At 47.9% G+C, this 22362-nt stretch overlaps 1 protein-coding gene across 1 annotated transcript in view; it reads right to left on the bottom strand.

Moving 5' to 3' along the window:
* CASP2 (caspase 2) overlaps window positions 1–21921 on the bottom strand; it is a 29590-nt gene extending 7669 nt beyond the window's left edge. The window contains exons 1-6 of the mRNA XM_083149871.1: window positions 21734–21921; window positions 12448–12490; window positions 5837–5925; window positions 5419–5592; window positions 2150–2278; window positions 1359–1449 (exon numbers count right to left, since the gene is read on the bottom strand). Coding sequence (XP_083005997.1) covers window positions 1359–1449; window positions 2150–2278; window positions 5419–5592; window positions 5837–5925; window positions 12448–12490; window positions 21734–21856 — 649 coding nt within the window. The 5' untranslated portion in view covers window positions 21857–21921. The remainder of the gene's footprint in view (window positions 1–1358; window positions 1450–2149; window positions 2279–5418; window positions 5593–5836; window positions 5926–12447; window positions 12491–21733) is intronic.
* Between the last annotated feature and the right edge of the window lie 441 nt (window positions 21922–22362).

Here is a 22362-nt window from a genome sequence, read left to right as displayed (position 1 = left end):
GAGCAGCAGAACACGAGGACATGCACTGACACTAGGGGGAGGAAGGTACAGGTGAGAGACATTCTTCACAGGAAGAGGAGCAGCAGAAAACGAGGACATGCACTGACACTAGAGGGAGGAAGGTGCAGGTGGGAGACATTCTTTACAGGAAGAGGAGCAGCAGAACACGAGGACATGCACTGACACTAGAGGGAGGAAGGTACAGGTGGGAGACATTAGTCACAGGAAGAGGAGCAGCAGAACACGAGGACATGCACTGACACTAGGGGGAGGAAGGTACAGGTGGGAGACATTCTTCACAGGAAGAGGAGCAGCAGAACACGAGGACATGCACTGACACTAGAGGGAGGAAGGTACAGGTGGGAGACATTCTTCACAGGAAGAGGAGCAGCAGAACACGAGGACATGCACTGACACTAGAGGGAGGAAGGTACAGGTGGGAGACATTCTTCACAGGAAGAGGAGCAGCAGAACACGAGGACATGCACTGACACTAGGGGGAGGAAGGTACAGGTGGGAGACATTCTTCACAGGAAGAGGAGCAGCAGAACACGAGGACATGCACTGACACTAGGGGGAGGAAGGTACAGGTGGGAGACATTCTTCACAGGAAGAGGAGCAGCAGAACACGAGGACATGCACTGACACTAGGCAGAGGAAGATTCAGGGGAATATGAGGAAGAATTACTTCACAGAAAGAGTAGTAGATAAGTGGAATAGCCTCCCATCAGAGGTGGTAGACGCAAATACAGTAGTACAATGTAAACATGCTTGGGATAAGCATATTGATATCCTTACAAAGAAATAAGGATCAAATATGGTTTGAGGTAACATGTTTATTAGAGGGGCAGACTAGATGGGCCAAGTGGTTCTGATCTGCCGTCAAAGTCTATGTTTCTATGTCAGGACACTAATACCCCTGTAACATGGACACCCTGTCCAGGGAGTGACCCGGCATTTGCAAGGTGAAGCTCCATTTTTCAAATGGTCCTTTCACACAGCACAGAGACCTGGATCGAACCAGCAACAACCCGGGTCAGAACCGAGTTATTTGTGTGGTGTGAAAGGGTTCCGAGTGTCCCGTGCAATATAATTGGAGATCAGCACAGACAGGTGACAGAGATGGGCGATATTTGCAGTAGGTGGAAGGAGTTTGTGTATTGCCAATTACAAAACCCATTCTGACATAAAGACAAGGATGGCAGGGCATGCTGGGACTTTTAGTTCCACAGCTGGAGCAGCACAGATATTCCACAATCGCTGTAAGGCATAAATATTAGGAGAGTGAAGATGACCGGACATGATACAAGGAGAACAAGAACTCAGGGGTACAGAAGACAGAGTATCTTGGCACTCACCGCCACGGCAGGACTGGAAAATGAACATTTTAGGCTTGTTCTGCAGCTGCGGGCAGTGAGCATTATCCAGCTTTGAAAATACATCCTGCAACTATGACACAAAGAGACTGTGAGCGGACTCACAATGGTATATCGTGTGGCTAATATTATACACATATATAGGTGAAGGGGTTAAATTCAGAGACTCCATAGTGACACTATGTAGAGTTATACACGGACAGAACTTCACACCGTGTCTGCCGTGGAAGACAAAACCCCGGAGGCTCCTGCACTGAGGAGCCTCATAAAGGTGACATAGTCTGTCTGTAGGAGGGGCTGAGCACTGACTTTATATACCCGGTATCACAAGTACTGGCCAGAACATTATACAATAAGTAAATGCCATCATGGCACCGTGCATCTGTGTCCCACGCTACGGGCTCGGTGGCTCGCTACGCTCTCTAAAATCAACTCCATGCCAACGTGGATAGTGGGGGTACGAACTATCCACGTTGGCATGGAGTTTTCAGCCCCGCAGCTGGACACAGACGTACGGCGCCGTGAAACTACACAAGTACCGTTAATGCTCCTTAATATCTTTCACTGTATCAGTAATGGCTCTTTGGTAGCACTTCACATACAAATAGCCCCCATTCTGTACTGATGAGCCCCAATAAGGGGTGGATCTCCTTTACAACACAGGCCTCCAGCAGTGCAACATTTCCCAGAAGTCCCTTCCCTGGAGGGGATTTCCCAGAAGTCCCTTCCCCTGGAGGAGGAGATGCGTATCAGGACAGGGAAGAGTCTCTTACTTGGAGGAGTTTGCCATCAGTTCCATATACAGCGCCATCGACCCCATGAGACAGAATACAGACAATGCTGGAGTCCAGGAGCGAGTGTTCAGACTGCGCAGAGAACTGGTCCAGCTCGGAGATCATTTCCTGTAACAGGAGGAGAATGACTGATTGTACCCGTGTCCTGCATACATACTTTATATAGCAGTGTTAAGCTGGCCATACATTTACAGATCGATTGTCAGATCTGGCTGGTTGGAACAAAAACCTGGTAATGGATGAGAGCAGATGACAGTTGACCATTTGCTTTGAAATGCTGGAAAACTGACAAACTGTCACTCAGATATTACCAGGTGTTTGTTCCAATCGATCTGTAGGTGTATGACCAGCTTTACATTGTAATGTGAGAGAGGGTACACACATGAGCTGTACAGAGTGTAACATCACTGCTTGTCCTCCCAGTATCACTGTACAACAACTGGGAACATACTGAATATGTAGCAGATTCCTGTGGATTGTACCTGCCCCAACATGACACGCAATATGCACACAGAATACATTCATCATAGAAGTAGCTTTAATGCGCCCATACTCCTGGAAGACATTGCACCCAATCATACAATCTCAAGGTATCGTGTGCACACAATCGTGCAATGCGCGGACCCAGGGGTTGGAGGATTGGTCCTCTGACCAGACGTGCTGCACATCTGATGAGTTGGGATTGGGAGCCGATTGCCGTGATGGATGCAAAATCAAAAACAAATATTTTATTGATCACAAATCGCAAGATGCAGAAAGCAAAAATATGTGGCCAAAAATGTGATAGATTCTGGGGCTTGGATGCGGGCCTTCTATCGCACTGCCCCTCATGAGAGGGATCCAACCGGATCCCTATTAGCGGTACTTGTGTATTATCACGGCGCCCATCGCATTGCATACCACTAATTAAGGTATGCGATGGACCCGATTTCAGCCTTTTCCCGGGCTGAGTATACAATTTTAAAATTGCGTCACATCGCATGCCATTACAATGGCATTCGATGCGACGCGATTTCCCATTGAGTCCCATGTTAAATGGCACCCCAAGACCCGATTTTTAATTGTATACCCACCCTGATGGGTAATAAATATGTTAAATGCCCCCACGTTGTTAACGGCCCCCCCACTATCAACGGCAACCTGAAGTGTGGCAAGCGCATCGGTACGCGTCCTCCAACCTTTTCATACCCTCACTATCCTCGTCGGAGTGGAGTTGATTTTATAAAGTGGGCGAGCGCAGCGAGCCACCGAGCCCGAAGCGTGGCGAGCGCAGAGAGCCCCGCATTACTTCACAGGTATACGCCTCCGCTCGCCACGCTTCGGGCTCGGTGGCTCGCTGCGCCCGCCACACTTTATAAAATCAACTCCACGCCGACGTGGATAGTGGGGGTATCAAAAGGTCGGAGGACGCATACCGCCGCCGCTCGCCACGCTTCAGGTTGACGTTCATAGTGGGGTGGCATTTCACATACTCATGACCCATGAGGGTGGGTATACAATTAAAAATCAGGTCTGGGGGGGCATTTAACATGGTAATAAGGCATCTGGGTGCCTGTACAATTACAAATTGGGTGAAATCGCGTCGCATGCAATGAGATTTTTCATTGTACAATGCCCTGCGATGGAAATCGTGGGCGCCGTGATAATACACAAGAACCCTATTAGCACCCACCACTACACGTGTCGCTCAACACATCATAGATAGGACTCCGGGTCCTATCAGGACAGCTCTTACCGCGATAGCTGTCCTCTGTCATTTGGTATTAGTAAACGCTGACATGGATGCGGAGAGTGGCAGATTGCATCCCATCCAGAAACATTTCCAGGCACAGCCAATAGTTGGATAACAATGACTACAAACCGGAAATACTGATTTCTGGAGGCCTAATAAAAAATATTTTCGGTACTTGTTTCCTAGCACGGCCACAAATCTTATGGATCGTGTACCTTTAGTTAAGGTACACGATCCATAAGATGGACCCGATTTCCTTTGAAATCAGGTCCATTTGGCCGGCTAGGACAAAATATCGGGGGCATCGCGTCGGTCGGGACCGTTAACAATGGTCCCGACACGACCGACGCGATGCCCGCGATTTCCCCATAGGCTTCAATGTTAAAAAATATTTTAACATTGAAATCGTGTCGGGAAAGGTAAAATATCGGGGGCATCGCGTCGGTCGGGACCATTAACATAGGTCCCGACGCTTCGGGCTCGGTGGCTCGCTGCGCTCGCCACACTATTCTATTCTCAACTCCACGCCGACGTGGATAGTAGGGGAATGAAAAGGTCGGAGGACGCGCACCGCCGCCCCTCGCGGGCTCGCTGCGGTCGCCACGCTTCGGGTTGGCGTCTATCGTGGGGTGGGGTGTACGCCGTGACATTTGGGGGGGTTGGGAATATTTTACATTGAATCCAATGTAAAATCGGGTCCCAGGGACCCGATTTACATTTAATTCCCAAAAAAAAAATCGGGTCCAAAATCGGTCGGTCGCGACGATCGCATCGCATGCGATGCGATCGACACGATATTTCCGACACGACCACCCCGATGTAAATCGGTGTGGCCGTGCTAGGAAACAAGTACCATATTTTCTCTATTGTGGACTGGATAATACTAAAATAAGTTATACTAGTTACCAGCCCATCAACATGACAGAACAACACTGGCAATGCTCATTCAGGCGCCAGCTAGTGGCTGCTGCAGTGCAAAATGCTTGAATTCCCCCTATAGAGGCTAGGAGCAGCGTTAACCTTTTATTATATAGATTAGACCCATGTAGTTAAAAGCCATCTGCCTGTCTTTTAGGATTGCTATGTCTCCCGCTATATGTTATACACAGTCCTGCACCAGGATGCAGTCAGTACCCAGACAGCTAGGATCCCAGCGTTCACTATACCAATGCCAGCATACCAGCTACAGCCGGGAGACCAGTGCCATACTCCTGACATTCTGAGGATGCCGGCAGAGGAATTCTGATATCAATGAGGACAGAAAGAATCAGTGCAAGCATTATAATTATGTGTGGCCAATCAGTGAACTCGTACGATAAACAGACTGACCTGCAGCCAATGGAAGAATGAGAACAATCACAACACAAAGATTAACAGATCAACTGCAACAGAATCAGCCAGGGAATTGTGGCTCCCGGCCTGTTTTGTCAGTCATCCCGTGTCTATACTTGGGTAAGACTAGGAAGACTCCAACCAGATTAGGGAAAGACTGTTAACTATCCACTGTGTGGTTTACCTGCGCTGTGAGGTTACTCTGAACAACCACCCGATAGTTCAAGTGAGAAAACAACTGATTCAGAGAGTCCAGATCCACCTTCCCACCGTGGCGGTAATCCAGCTCCGGCGTATCAAACTGGACATTACTGATGATCAGGGCGATGCCACGAGGGCGTGTGTTCATCTTGTAGGCCTGAGAGGGACACAATGACCAATAGTAAGTAGTGTAGGTCAGGGTTAGCCATATGGAGGACCAGCTACGGCAATAATTACTATAAGATATGACTGTGGCAAATAGAGGTGATGGATACAACCCCACAAATCTGCAGGTGGGCCTGATTCAGTCTTAACATCCAACCTGACTTACACAAGCTCAGTGCTAGGCGAGGTCAGGTATACAACTGTGGTGAGAGCGGAATCATACACAGATTACTGACCTGTTTGTGGTGTGATAGGTAGAAGTCCACACTGGTCATAGCTACGTTTCCTGGGCCGTCCCCATCATCTATACACCTCTCGCAGGGCCCTGAGAATGGTGGATAACAGGACATTAGGGCTAATACAGAAGGGTTCATGGTTTCACATCTGTATTCCATCACCACCCCCTTTGTTGTGGAAACTCCCACGCGCCGGACCCTCAGGCTAAGCTGGCCTTACTGAGTATTAATCCCCAATCCACTACCTGCAGCCGAGGCTCCAAATGTATCATAGTGTTCCCTCTAGAAATGAGGGCGGGCAGGGCGCCGCAGCGCAAGGGGGGCAGACCGGGCACGCCAACGTCACAATTGTGGGCGGTCCTGGGCAGCGACGTCACGAAAAGGGGCGTGCCCGGGCCGCGACGTCGCAAAAAGGGGCGGGCCCGACCGGCTCCGTCACTAAAGGAGGCGGGGCCGGCACCGCCGAAGTTACCGTGCTGCCGGGGAAGCGCTGGGAATCGCCGTCTAAGGCGGCGCTGCGCTTCCCGTGCACACAGCCAGGGCAGGCACCACGCTGTTTTAGCGGGGCGCTGCTAGCGGGGCAGGGCGCATTTTGCCCAGTAAAAATCGGGCAGGGCGCAGCGCCCCGCTAAAACAGCCTAGCGGGAACATTATATCTACAGGAAAGGCCAAAAAGCCAAATCCAAGTCGCTGTGATCTCACAGGCCCTGCCCTTGTAATTATATATATTGTCTAGTGTCCGTGAGTCTCCGAAACACTGCCATCTGCTGGCAGAGAGTGACACTACATCTCTTTCTCATACATAAACAAACAGAGAAGCTAGCAGACTAGCTTTCGAAGCTTTTGCTTCAAGCTGGTTCATTATTATCTTCAACAGTTTGATACATCTCCCCCATTGTGAGCTAACACTACAATGCATGCTGTCTTTCAGTTGCACTAAGGCCTCGGAAGACTGAAATCAGCAGGAGGTTTCAAAATTCAAAACAGATATAGTCCGTTACTACATGATGAATCCCAAAATGAAGATCTTGATCAATGTTACTCTTTTTTAGAGATGAGCCAGACCTCATCTCCGAACAGATAATCTATTCGCCCCAATATAGGGGTAAAAGAGGGGGAAGAAAAAAAGCTAGAACCCGCCCGAAAAGAGTCAAAACCTATAAAAATAGAAGGGAAAAAAAGAAAAATAAAAACCTGAATGACACAGACATTGTAGAAAATGATGAAAGTCCAAATATAGAACCCACAAAAATTTTCAACCTGAGTTCACATGAACTTTCTCAGGAAGAAATTAATTTACTGCAAAAAGGGTTAAAATACGCACCCACAAATCATATTAATAATTTCGAGGTGTATATTGATTTACAAAGATTCACCAGAAAACTAGCTTTGAAAAAGTTCTTTTATAGAAATGATGTGTCCAGTGCAGAAACAAATAGTGAAGAAACTATTTCTTCGTTTAAACCGAAGTCCATTTTTTATCCTCAGCACTGTAAAGGCCCCTATGTGGAAACATTTTCCACAATGGTCCTAGAGGATATTAAATCTATAAAAACCGAGAAGAGAACATCTAATCTAACAAACAAAGAAAAAGAGGCAATGAAAAATCTAAAAGAAAATAAAAAAATAATAATAAAACCTGCAGATAAGGGGGGGGGGATTGTGGTACTTGATGCAGAAAAATACGAAGCAGAAATTATGAGACAGCTGGAGGATAAACAAACCTATAGAAAACTAAGAGGAGACCCTACAGCCAATACTCTTAAAAAACTCGAGACCCTCATAAAAACAGCCCTAGAAAAAAACATCATTACTCCAAATGAGGCAAAATTTCTGGTTAATGAAAAACCTATCACTCCAGTTATCTACATTCTGCCTAAAGTGCACAAATGCCTTTCCAACCCCCCCGGTAGACCGATAATTTCTGGTGTTGAATCAATAACTAGTAATTTATCTATGTTTGTGGACCATCACCTCCAACCCTTGGTATGTTTAAATAGGTCCCATTTAAAGGATACTGGAGACTTCTTGAAACTTATTGATTCCATTACATGGAAACCAAATTCCCTCCTTGTCACGGCTGACGTAAGCTCTCTCTACACCATAATTGAGCATGATGTGGGAATACAGAGTGCTAAACATTTTCTGTCATTGTCGAAAGAACCGCAAGGACTTCAGGAATTTGTTTTGGAGGGTATATCCTTCATCCTTCAAAATAATTTCTTTCTCTTCAATGGAGATTTTTTCATCCAGCGTACCGGTACCGCGATGGGCACCAGATTCGCCCCAAGTTATGCCAACCTGTTCATGGGGGCATGGGAGCTTAATAACATCTGGGCGAATAACCCACTTGGGGCGAGTCTGGTGTCATACGCGAGGTACATCGATGACATATTTTTTGTATGGGAGGGGGACAGAGAGACCCTTAAAACCTTCTGTGATCATCTAAATAATAACAACTGTAATATAAAGCTCACTTTCGAAATAGAGGAGGAAAACATCAATTTCCTTGATATTACTGTTTATGTGGAAGATGGGGTACTTAAACATAAAAACTTTCGGAAACCCACAGATTCCGGGACATACATTGCTTCATCTAGTTGCCATCACACCCAATGGTTAAACTCAGTACCAAAAGGGCAGTTTAAAAGGTTACGGCGTAATTGCTCCGATGACAAAGTTTTTCAGGAGCAAGCCACAGATATGAAGAAAAAATTCATTGCATGTGGCTATGAAAAGAAAAAATTAGAAAGGGAAATTGAACTACTAAAGACCAACGATATCCCAAACCCCACAATACAGAGTCAAAGGGGAAAAAAAGGGGATGGTTTCGCATTTGCCTTTGTGTCTACTTATACAGAGGAACACAGGAAGATCGAGAGAGCCTTTAGAAGACACTGGAAAGTCTTATTATGTGACCCTATCTTGAAAAATATACTGCCTGAGATGCCAAAACATATATACCGTAAGGCCCCCAACATCAAATCAGCACTAGTGAGAAGTGCCTACACCTCCAAACCACCCATGTCGAGGATAAACACTAAGGGTTTCTTTAGATGTGGGAGTTGTGTGGGATGCAGGAATATAAAAGGCCAAGGATCTAACAAAACCACTGAATACACCATAAATAATTTTAAAATGGACATTAAAGACTTCATTACGTGTAATGTAAAGAACGTGATTTATACTATACAGTGCAGTTGTAACAAGCATTACATAGGCCGTACAACCAGGGCTTTAAAAACCCGACTGGGGGAACATATCCGTAATATAAGAAACGGTTTTGAATCCCATGCACTATCAGCACACTTTAAAAGTGCACACAATAGCTCCCCAGCAGAGATTATCTCTTTTTGTGGCTTAAGAGTGGTGAAAAACAACTTGAGACACAATGACACAACCACTCCTCTAGCAAAAATGGAGATGAATCTCATTTTCAATTGTAATACTCTCATACCGGGCGGATTGAACAGTGACTTTGAGCTGAAGTGGTTTCTGTAGCTTGCCAGTTCTTGCTCGAGGTCACTGTTCAGCCAATCCCCCTTCCTTATGATATCAAGGAGTTAAAAGTCTTTGTATATGTTTGCAGAATCATGTCTCATCGATGTTCCTACAGTTGTATTGGTTTAATCATGCCATTCACATCAACTGTCAGACGCCCTTTGACAGCACCTAGAGGCTAAGCACATTTTTACAATGATGCCTCATTTATGGAAATAATTTTTTCAGTAGTATCTGTCATGGTATTTGGTGAAGTAACCTCAGCAATAGCCATATACAATTGGTTGCCATTATGTTTCATCGATGTTCCTTCATGTTCACTGGTTGAATCATGTTATTCACAGTAACTGTTAGATACCTTTCGATAGCACCCAGGGGCTAAGCATATTTATATAATGATGCCTCATTTATGGAAATAACCTTCCAGCAGTATGGGTTACGGTATATTTTGAAGCAACCTCAGTAATAGCCATATATATTGTGTACCATTATGCCTGGCCAATTTTTTTCCCACATTAACCTTATATAGATGGCACCCTTCAGTGGAATCTATGTCTAATCATATCTTTATGTTTTGTCTACCTAGAGGTGGCCGCGGTGCCATGGCAACAAGCATCGCACAATCCACGCCAGTCCTCTCCGCAAACCTGCGGTTCAAACAACAGGCATTTCCGCATTATGCGGTTCAAGCGCCGGAAGTGACGGCGCATACCCCGCTACTGACCCTTCCAGGCTTCCGTAGTCTGCGTTTCACAGACCGGAAGCTCTATAGCGGGGCTAGCACACGGAGCTGCATATGTTTAAATATAAAGATCACCGTTCAGTCACATAAGAGCTTTTCTAAATAAATAGCTTGTTCAAACGATCTCTTTCTTTTCTACACGCTACAGGAGTATCTGTTATATATGGATTATCCATTCATTTCGAAACCGGAAATGACATGCAGGTTGCCATGGAGACCGTTTATGCCATCAATACGAAATCCTCCTGCATTGAATTTTTGGACTATTTTTGTATATTTTTTGCACTTTATATGTTTTTTATAAATATGAATTTGATGTAATGTCAATTTTTAAATGTGTACATTCAGTTTGAAGGACATATTGTAATTTGTACGACCTCATTTCCTGTGTACTCTGATAGGCTGCTCTCAGTATAAAGGATGGACACTCACCCTCCACAGATATGTCTTGATAAAGGTGTTGCACACACCGAAACGCGTTGACAGATTTCTGTGGAGAGTGAGCAGCCATCATTCCTTCCTTTGGACGCTTTTCTGGATTTTGTATGTATTTTAAAGAATTTTTTTAAGAATTTTTTGTATTTTTTTATTTTTTCTATTTTTTTTTGGATTTTTTTGTACTGTTGTTTGGGCCTCTTTGGGACTTATTGTGGAGAGTCCTTAAGAGTGGATGTTCGGTATCCTTTCATTGTTGGAATGAAGGATTTTTACTACTTTTCTACTGTACAATAAATAATTTTAAGAGACTCTTTTTGGAATATTTTGGATATACTTATCTGCATCAGAGATCCTGATTGCCTTAAAGAAAAAGATACCTTTATGGGTGGAGAAATGCCCCCACAATTGTGAGTTGGGTACGCTAAAACAATCTTCTCAGAGACCCCATCTTTTCTGGGTACATAACTCCCTACCTTTTTAAAACACAAGGTGAAATCACGGTGGAGGGAATCCTTGTTTACAGAAAGAAACCTTTATGAATGTTATTCCGCACAGTCACGTGTGAGTCAGGGTACGATATGAGTACCTTCTGGTCACGTTAATATAAATACCCAATCACTCGCTTATACTGTCTCCTCCAATAAAAGGAGGTTCCATTATCACTTACCTGACACCTGTTTATTATATATTTTCACTATATTGTTCTTGAGAGAAACATGGCCCTTTGATTGAAGTCGAGTTCCATCAGACAAAGAACACGCTACGTGTAAGAAAATACAGCTCTACACGTGAGTTGGGGTACGCCAATATACTATTGGTCTTTTCATGAAAGAATAGATCTCTCTGAACAAAAAAGAAACCTTTATTTGTGTACCTTGCTTATACTGCTGGTGAGTAAGGTACGACCCAGGCACCTATCTTGCGCACTGATAGATCAAGTCACAGGGTGATGATATATCTGTACAAGACGGCTCCATTATCACTTATCTGACATCGCCTTTCATATATCTTTTTACACTTTTCTTGAGAAAAATACGACCCATTGATTGAAGTCGAGTCCCACAAGATAAAGAACACGCTACGTGTAATAAAGCACATTTCTTCACGTGAGTCGGGGTACGCCAATATAATATTGGCCTTTATATGGATAAATAATCTCTGAACACATAAAGAAACCTTTATATGTGTGCCTTGCTTATACTGTTGGTGAGTAAGGTACGACCTAAGCACTTTTTCCTGTTCACCGATAGATCAAGTCACAGGGTGTGGATGTATCTATATGAACACATAGTCAACCAAATATAAACCCATACATTGTATATTTTTTTCACCACGTCTACCATCGATACTTGAGTTGTACACCGTGAGAAGAAACCACCGGAGGAGAGAAAAGAGAGAGAAAAAGGAAGAAGGGAGAAAAGGAAAAAGAAAAGTAAAAGAAACTGCTACGTGCCTTTACGCTGCCCTTCTTGCCGTAAGTGGGGTACGCCTACCCATCTGTTTACAAAATATCCATTGTGTCATATATATATTGATCCCTGGGATGGTCAGACCTAACCATCTTGTTTTTTTCTGAATTTCCCCCATATGGTCGAGAAACCTTTGAGGAAATACAGGAAGATCTAGAGACTACAAATCTGCGCCAGTTGGTTGGAAAACCCCATTTGTATATATTGTGTTGTATTTTGATTATTGGGTGATAATCAGGGGTCAGTACACTCTACAGGCAGCATAGCGCCACCACAGGTTCATTCCTATAAATCTCTATAGTTATACTGAAATCAGCAGCTGTAGGATAACAATTGAGGAGCGGAGAATACCATGATGTTATTTAAATATAGTCCGTTTCAGATCAGACAATTCATTTTGAACGTTGCAGAATTGAGACAAATATTGCTTAAGCTGCGACACCAACACAAAGCGCTCTCACCTCGCCACTGCCGACTTCCGATCTCTTCCACAGAGAACGGAACCTGCAACCAGAGACATCGAACATTAATCAGGACACAAAGAATCATTACAGGTTATCAATGTAACAACCAATGTAACGGACTTCTCCCTGGCCAAAGACACATTGTGCCATATTCAATTGTCATATCAGGCCTGATCTCATGTCTAAAGCGCAGGGTAATATGAAACAGAAAGTTGTGGTAGAACCTACCTTTGTTAACTTTCTTTCCTTGAAATCCATGGGAACCACAGGGGACATCGGGGTTGTAGGCGGATCCAGGGGGTCAGAGGCACTAATCAGCGAAGCTTTAAGAATTCCCAGGATGCCCGGGCCCTCTCCCCTACAACCCCGCCTCCAGGCTCATGTAACCAGTTATTTGTAACAAGCCATAAGCAGGAAGCGGAGCAGAGAAGAGGACAGGGAAAAGACACACGCCCAAGGACTCATACACACAGTTAGCACAAGGACAATATATTGGTCATTGATAATTACAGTGTAACATATCACTGATAGGGAAACCTCAGGAACAAAGTAAAGGGAGGGCGCCCTGTGGGTCCCATGGACTTCAAGGAAAGAAAGTTAACAAAGGTAGGTTCTACCATAACTTTCCGCTTCCTTGTCAGGGTCCATGGGTCCCACAGGGGACATCGGGGATGTCACAAGCCGTATTAAGGGTGGGAATTTGCCTGAGGTGTCAGAAGTGCCCGACGACCAAAGGAGGCATACGTGTTAAAAGCATAAAACTTGATGAGAGTGTGGACAGATGACCACGTTGCAGCCTTGCACAGCTGTTCGGCAGATGCACCTCGGCGTGCAGCCCATGACGGACCAACCGCTCTGGTAGAGTGAGCTTTGATAGAGACAGGGACGGGAAGATTAGCCTGTTGATAAGCCTTTTGGATAGCCATGCGGATCCAGCTAGCGATAGTTTGTTTGCTCGCCGGCCATCCCTTTTTGTGAAATCCGTATAGGACAAACAGGGAATCAGATTTTCTGACTAATTTAGAACGGTCGACATATATGGTCAGAGCCCTGACCACATCAAGTAAGCGTTCTTCCGACGACAGGTTTTCTGTTGAGAACGCAGGAACCACGATCTCCTGATTGATATGGAATCTGGAGATGACTTTTGGGAGATAGGGCAGTTTAGTTCTTAGTACCGCCCTATCTGGGTAAAAGACCAGAAAAGGAGACTTGTAAGAAAGTGCCGACAAATCAGAGACCCGTCGGGCTGAAGAAATGGCCAGAAGGAAAACAGTCTTAACCGTCAGCCATTTGAGATCTGCTGTGCGAAGCGGTTCACATGGGGGTTTAGTTAATGCCTGTAACACGATGGATAGGTCCCAGGGTGTTGTAGGAGGTACATAAGGAGGTTGGACGTGTAATACTCCCTGGAGAAACGTGCGAACATCCGGGAGGAATGCAATTTTCTTTTGAAACCAGACCGATAAGGCCGAGACCTGGACTTTCAGGGAGGCCAATCTCAGACCCAAGTCGAGACCCTTTTGAAGGAAAGCCAGGATTCTGGCTACTTTGAATACCTTCGGATTGTATCCCTTTGGTGTACACCATGTAAAATAGGAGTGCCAAACTCTATAGTAGATCCTGGAGGATGCGTGACCGGATCATAGTTCTGGCTACTCTGGAGGAGAAGCCTTTATGTTTTAGCAAGGCAGTCTCAAGTGCCACGCCGTCAAAGATAGACATTGAGGGTCCGGGTGCAGGCAAGGACCCTGACTCAGCAGATCCACCCAAAGGGGCAGAGGGAATGGAGGCTGGGATGACAGAAGCTGCAGGTCTACATACCAATGCCTGCGAGGCCAGGCCGGAGCTATTAGGACAAGGTTCCCACCTTCCTTTTTGAATTTTCTGATGACTCTGGGTGTCATGTTTATCGGAGGAAAGGCGTAAGGTAGATGAAACCTCCATGGAACCGACAGAGCATCCGTAAAGCACGCTTGAGGATCTCTGGACCTCGAGCCGAATCTGGATACTTTCCTGTTGTGTCTGGATGCCATTAGGTCCACGTCCGGCAGGCCCCAGCGAACTACAAGGAGAGTAAATACCTCCGGGTGGAGTGACCATTCCCCTGGGTGAATGTCCTGTCTGCTCAGGAAGTCTGCCTCCCAGTTTAGCACACCTGGGATGAATACTGCCGACAGGGCCTGAAGATGTTGTTCCGCCCAGGAGAGGATCCTGGACACTTCCTGTAGAGCAGCTTTGCTGCGGGTACCTCCCTGGCGGTTGATGTACGCCACCACTGCAGAGACTCCGATACCTGAGGAGTCAATGAGAGGAAGGTGGACCTGATGTGGTGGGGAAGGCCGTCCCACTCCTTCAGAATGAGTTGTTGTAGGGGACGGGAATGGAACTGGGCCCATTCCACCATATCGAATGTGGAGACATCTGACCCAAAATTCTCATTGCTTCGTGAACGGAGACTTGTGGTGCTTGGAGAAACGTCTGGATTCTGCGTTGCAGAGATCTGCATTTTTCTGTGGGAAGCGACATCTGCAGTAAGCGAGTGTCCAGGAGAGCTCCCAGATGCAGCATTTGCTGCGAGGGGTTCAGGGAGGATTTCTCCCAGTTCAGAAGCCAGCCATGGGCCTGAAGAGTCAAAATTGTTATCTGCAGGTGCGACAACAGGACTTCTGGAGACTTTGCCACCACTAGGATGTCGTCCAGGTATGGGAAAACTCGGATGCCTCTCTTGTGAAGAAGTTCCGCCATTACCGCCATGATTTTTGTAAAAACCCTGGGGGCTGTGGCCAGGCCGAATGGAAGGGCCTGGAATTGGAAGTGGCGATTTTGAATGGCAAAGTGAGGTATTTCTGGTGTGCCGGCGCAATGGGGACGTGCAGGTATGCGTCCCTGACATCTAGAGAGACCATGTAATCCCCTGCTTCCAGCGCTAGGATTATTGTCCGCAAAGTTTCCATCTGGAACTTTGACACTTTTACCACCTTGTTTAGTGATTTCAGGTTTAGTATGGGTCTGTACGTTCCGTTTGGTTTGGGAACCAGGAACAGAGTGGAGTAGTAGCCCCGCCCTCTTTCGAGAGGCGGGACTGGGACGATGACCTGAGACTGCAACAAGGCCTGTAGGATTTTTAACAAATGTTCCGCCTTGTTTGGGTCGTGAGGAAGCCCCGTGCAGAAGAACTTCCGAGGAGGAGGCTTTAGGAAGGTTATGGAGTATCCCCGGGATACAACTTCCCTCACCCAGGCGTCCGTTGTTGTGGACAGCCATTGGGGGGCAAAGTGAAGAAGTCTGCCTCCCACCTGGGGATCCCCCTGCGGGAGACGTGACCCGTCATGCCGCAGGCTTGTCGGGTTTGGCAGGGGCCTGTCTGGTGGCCCAGGCCTGTTTAGGCTTGGCTTTCCCTGCCTTGCTAGGCGGGGCGTTCCTAGTGTAGGATTGTCCTCTGGCCTTACCCTGGGGGCGAAAGGGCCGAAAGGAAGGCGTCCTAGCTTTCTGCGGCAAAGCTGTAGGGAGGCAAGCCGTCTTAGCAGCTGCAAGAGAAGCTACAATCTTGTTAAGCTCCTCCCCAAACAAGTTCTCACCCTTAAAGGGGAGTAACTCCAATGTCTTCTTGGATTCTACATCAGCTTTCCATGGGCGCAGCCATATAACGCGGTGGGCCTGGACAGAACTGGCAGACGCCCTGGCTGCTACAGAACCTGCGTCAGACATGGCCTCCATGATATACAAAGCCGCCTGTCTTATGTGGTGAACACACATTTTAGCGTCCTCAGAAGCATCTAGAGGGAGCTCATCCTCCACTGTTTGGAGCCAGGGTAAAATGGCCTTGGATGCCCAGGTGGCTGCAATAGTGGGTCTCTGGACTGCGCCAGAAAAAGAAAACATGGCCCTAAGAGACTGTTCTAGGCGTCTATCTGTGGGATCCTTAAGGACTGACCCAGAGGTGACTGGCAGGACAGAAGGCTTTATTAACCTGGTCACATGGGAATCAACCGGCGGTGGGATCTCCCATGGCTTACAATCCTCAGGAGGAAGAGGATACCTGGACAGTAATTTTCTAGGGATATTTGACTTTTTCCCTAAGGCTCCCATTGATCAGTCCTGATCTCTGATAAATGGTCAGAACGAGGGAATTGTGTCTTAATGATTTTCTGCTTTTTAAAGACATCTCTGGTCTTAGCAGTAGGTTCAGGCTCATCAGAGTCTGTCAACAGGACGTCACGGATGGCGTGAATGAGAGCTGCCACATCAGGTGTTTCTGCTTGGAAAACAGGGGTATCAGTGGGCATGGGATCATCATCTAGGGGAGGATCATCAGCGTTATTATAATTATTAGCCTCATCATCAGTATCATCCTGACCCGTCGACAGCAACGTGTCAACACAGGTCTGGTTGGTTGAGCAGCACTGGGCAGCAGCTTCTGCATAGCCACCGAGGTCTGTTGCAAGGTCTGCACCGTGGTCGACAGGGCATCCACCCAAGGTGGAGGGGGCTGGACTACAGGGTGCAATGGATGGCGGAAGGCGATCCACTAAAGTACTTAATAATTGCTGAAAAGCTGCCCGGGGGGGTTGTGGTGAAAGCACCGAGGCCGATGGCTGACAGGGGGGGAGAAAGCAGGTGACACATAACCCGTCCTGGATAACATCCTGCTCAGATAAGCCTGCTGCGCAGCCTCTGCAGGACAGGAGCTGAGGAGACTGACTGAGCGCGGCCCCGTTTGGACATAGTTACCCACAGGGGGAAATACAGTGCACAATAGGAGAATTCACCAAAGAAACCCTAGAGTGATACCACTGCGTGTATGTGACCTATGAGGCCGGGCCCCAATATATATAGTGAGGATAGTGACAGATAGAACTAGCACACGTCACACACACACACACAATAGCCTAAATGAGCTATCACAGCCTGCTATCAACCGCTTAAGCTCTAAAGAGCAAGTGGGATCTAGGGTGGCTGTGAACGTAATCTACTTAGCCTGTAGACGGTGTCACAGGGGAGAGCTGTCGCCCGGACTCTGGAGACTCCGTGCCTCTGGAAATGGTGCTGTTCTGAGGGGAAGGGAGCGGGCACAGCGTCACGCAGCTAACGGCCACAGCTCTGGGAAGAGAAGGGCGCCAAAGCTGGGGGAGGGGCTGCAGGCCAAGCGCCACCTCCCCGTGCTGGACTTCCCCCACGGGATCCAATTAGAGCCTTGTGAAGTGGGTTCCCCTTACCCGGGCCTGCGCTCGGTTCCCGGTGGTCTAGTGGAGTCCCTGACCCGGGAGCCAGTGTCCACACCAGCTGCTGCGGCAGTCTCCCACAGCGCACAGCACGGCAGCGATTTACGCTCTCCAAGGGAGCCTTAGCTGCTCCCTGATGCCAACCACGCTGCCTGGAGGAGATTTCGGGCGGTGCTAGGCGCTGTCCGTCTCCTCCACCGGGCTACCCCGCTTGACCGAGGTCGTGGGGGAATGTCGGCGCCGGCGGGAGTGATGCGGCAGCCTGCGCCGCTGTCAGATGATTGACGGTGGGAGCTGCATCAGCCGCAGAAGCGGCAAGTTTAAAAATAAAAAGAGGCTTCTTATGGGATTACCTCAGAGAGGTAATCTCTGCTGATTAAAAAGGTGCGTCTGCTTCCTGCAGGCACCAACAAAAAACTGGTTACATGAGGCTGGAGGCGGGGTTATAGGGGAGAGGGCCCGGGCATCCTGGGAATTCTTAAAGCTTCGCTGATTGGTGCCTCTGACCCCCTGGATCCGCCTTCAACCCTGATGTCCCCTGTGGGACCCATGGACCCTGACAAGGAAATAGAGTTTTTATTTTTTGAGCTAAATGGCGCTTACTAAGGTCGGATTTAGCCACACATAGCAGCTAAACCGAACCAAAATATTAGGCGCATCACAAAAAAGTCCAGTTTGAGCACTCAAACGGGTGAATTTCCACAGATGTAAGCTAGTCACTCCCAGGGGGGGTGTGAGCTGAAATGCCGAAAGCCAGACGCGCCCAAACGGAGCAACATTTTAAGATGGCCGCCCTCTAGTGGCTGCCGGCTTTAAACATTTCAATAAGCCCCAGTGTATTGCATCTACTATGGGAAATGTGGGTGCAGACATTGGCATTTGCTATGTCCCAGTTCACAGATAAGCAATGTACGACTCCTGCGAGAATGAGAAACAAATCTGGTAACTTTGTGGTAATCTGTGGAACCTGTCTGGCCAACCATGAGGAGACCGCTGTGAGGGTGATCAGCAGAAGTCCTACATACAGAGCTTAGTACTGAGATCCCCCAACACCTGAAATAATATTAATAGCGGGGGGGGGGGGGGGGCATGCGTGAGATCTCGCAATTATCGCAAGAACTCGAGCGTAGCCTGCAGCAGCGCTGTCCCCGCAGTGGGGGATGATAGGACAATTCTAGCCCTGAGCTGACGAAAGGGGTCGGGGCAATTTAATGCCTAGAAGGTTGTTAATACATCACCCCGGCCGCTAATTACAGGGGGGATTGCAGGGGAAAAGCGTTACTCGGCGGGCTGTCCCTAGCGCACGTTAGGTGCACTAGTAATACATCTGCAAAAACATAAACCCCCCCCCGAGTTAACCAGCGTTCCGTGCAGAAATGCACCTAACGCCAGTTCATACATCTGCCCCATTATCCACAGGGTGTTATACAGGACATTATACTAAGGGTCTTGTGTTGTGTAGTTACTGGAGGTTGGCTGAGCGTCAGACTCATTGACATCTGGTTATTTCATTTAGTTATCTCTATCCAACAAAGAACCTTTGATACTATTATAGAAGTGGATGAAGTTATGATCCGATCGCTGGGTGTAGCCCTGTGGTGAGGATGAAGAGTAAACATGTGATATTCATTGTTATCTGATCCAACACTGCAGCTCCGTGTGTGTAAGCACCATTAACCCTTTGTGCCTGTGTCACACTGCAGCTCCGTGTGTGTAAGCACCAGTAACCCTCTGTGCCTGTGTCACACTGCAGCTCCGTGTGTGTAAGCACCAGTAACCCTCTGTGCCTGTGTTACACTGCAGCTCTGTGTGTGTAAGCACCAGTAACCCTCTGTGCCTGTGTTACACTGCAGCTCTGTGTGTGTAAGCACCAGTAACCCTCTGTGCCTGTGTTACACTGCAGCTCTGTGTGTGTAAGCACCAGTAACCCTCTGTGCCTGTGTTACACTGCAGCTCCGTGTGTGTAAGCACCAGTAACCCTTTGTGCCTGTGTTACACCACGGCTCCGTGTGTGTAAGCACCAGTAACCCTCTGTGCCTGTGTTACACTGCAGCTCCGTGTGTGTAAGCACCATTACCCTCTGTGCCTGTGTCACACTGCAGCTCCGTGTGTGTAAGCACCACTAACCCTCTGTGCCTGTGTTACACTGCAGCTCCGTGTGTGTAAGCACCATTAACCCTCTGTGCCTGTGTCACACTGCAGCTCTGTGTGTGTAAGCACCACTAACCCTCTTTGCCTGTGTTACACTGCAGCTCCGTGTGTGTAAGCACCAGTAACCCTTTGTGCCTGTGTTACACCACGGCTCCGTGTGTGTAAGCACCAGTAACCCTCTGTGCCTGTGTTACACTGCAGCTCCGTGTGTGTACGCACCATTAACCCTTTGTGCCTGTGTTACACTGCAGCTCCGTGTGTGTACGCACCATTAACCCTCTGTGCCTGTGTCACACTGCAGCTCTGTGTGTGTAAGCACCACTAACCCTCTGTGCCTGTGTTACACCGCAGCTCCGTGTGTGTAAGCACCAGTAACCCTTTGTGCCTGTGTTACACCACGGCTCCGTGTGTGTAAGCACCACTAACCCTCTGTGCCTGTGTTACACCGCAGCTCCGTGTGTGTACGCACCATTAACCCTTTGTGCCTGTGTTACACTGCAGCTCCGTGTGTGTACGCACCATTAACCCTTTGTGCCTGTGTTACACTGCAGCTCCGTGTGTGTACGCACCATTAACCCTCTGTGCCTGTGTTACACTGCAGCTCCGTGTGTGTAAGCACCACTAACCCTCTGTGCCTGTGTTACACCGCAGCTCCGTGTGTGTACGCACCATTAACCCTTTGTGCCTGTGTTTCACTGCAGCTCCGTGTGTGTAAGCACCACTAACCCTCTGTGCCTGTGTTACACTGCAGCTCCGTGTGTGTAAGCACCACTAACCCTCTGTGCCTGTGTTACACCGCAGCTCCGTGTGTGTAAGCACCAGTAACCCTCTGTGCCTGTGTTACACCGCAGCTCCGTGTGTGTAAGCACCAGTAACCCTCTGTGCCCGTGTTACACTGCAGCTCCGTGTGTGTAAGCACCATTAACCCTCTGTGCCTGTGTTACACCGCAGCTCCGTGTGTGTAAGCACCATTAACCCTCTGTGCCTGTGTTACACCGAAGCTCCGTGTGTGTACGCACCATTAACCCTTTGTCCCTGTGTTACACTGCAGCTCCGTGTGTGTACGCACCATTAACCCTCTGTGCCTGTGTTACACTGCAGCTCCGTGTGTGTGTAAGCACCACTAACCCTCTGTGCCTGTGTTACACTGCAGCTCTGTGTGTGTAAGCACCATTAACCCTTTGTGTCCGTGTTACACTGCAGCTCTGTGTGTGTAAGCACCACTAACCCTCTGTGCCTGTGTTACACTGCAGCTCTGTGTGTGTACGCACCATTAACCCTTTGTGTCCGTGTTACACTGCAGCTCTGTGTGTGTAAGCACCACTAACCCTCTGTGCCTGTGTTACACTGCAGCTCTGTGTGTGTAAGCACCATTAACCCTTTGTGTCCATTCTGAGCTGTGGAATCAGCAGTTTGTTACTGAGTCCGGCTGAGGGGAGGCCGGGAGTTTTGTCCCTCGTCTTCTAGGCTCTCTCCGGTTTATGTCTAGTTGTGACTAAGGGCCTAATTCAGGTTTGTTTGCAAAATCAAACTCCTTTAGTGGACAAAAACCATGCTGCACTGCAGGTGGGCAGATGTAAAAGGAGCAGAGAGAGTTAGATTTGGGTGGGGTGTGTTCACACTGAAATCTCAATTGTAGTGTAAGAAAAAAAGCAGCGCAGAAACAAAATATCTCCCCCCAAATGTAACTCTCTCTGCACAGGTTACATCTGCCACACCTGCAGTGCAGCATGGTTTTGCCCATTAGAAGAACAAAGCTGTCCTGTGATCAGGTCTGAATTAGGCCTCTTGAGCTCTATATTAGATATTAATATGGCTGCTCACATCAGATAAGAAGCAGCCCTCCGTCTCTCCTGTACAGAGGGTCAGGGGCATATAATCACTATGAGGCCCTTCGTATCGGTTACCTGCGGTTTAATGCATCTCACTTTCTCCTCCAGCTGCTCGGCTAAGTGCTCCTGCCCGGTGTCTCGGAGAGCTGTGCAGAAGATGGAGAAGGCTTTGGGCCCACGTCTGGGCAGTAAGTCCATCAGAAGGCTGTTCTGTCTGAAGCTCACACCCTTAGACTGATCAGCGGGCAGTAGGGGAAAGAGAGAAGGGCAAAAGATTAGCATTAGGCATCTGCACCCGGCCTACCCATACACAATGTAATGCTGCTGTGCTGTGTTCTGTGCTGGCCGTGCCATGACGAAAAGGGGCGGGCCCAGCCGCAACCGCCAAGAAAAGGGGCGGGCCCGGCCGCCGCCGTCACAGAAGGGGGCAGGCCCGGTCGCCCCAAAGGCTTTGCACTGCTGGGGAAGTGCCGGGCATCACTATCTACAGCGGCGCCGGGCTTCCCCGGTCTCACCTGCGGATAGGAAGGCAGGCTGTTAAATACTACATAACCTCTACTCTATCCTGTTCTTATAAGGACATTTATACACCTATCCCAAGCATGTTTAACCTGCTCTATTCATGCTAGGAATAGACGTAGGCAGTACATAAAGTCGGATCATGTATATTTATTATTCTGATGCCCAATCACCAGCGACATATA

The sequence above is a fragment of the Crinia signifera genome, chromosome 6, assembly GCF_055691185.1.
Source record: "Crinia signifera chromosome 6, ASM5569118v1, whole genome shotgun sequence".
NCBI lineage: Eukaryota > Metazoa > Chordata > Amphibia > Anura > Myobatrachidae > Crinia > Crinia signifera.
This window is presented reverse-complemented; position numbering and strand designations above follow the sequence as displayed.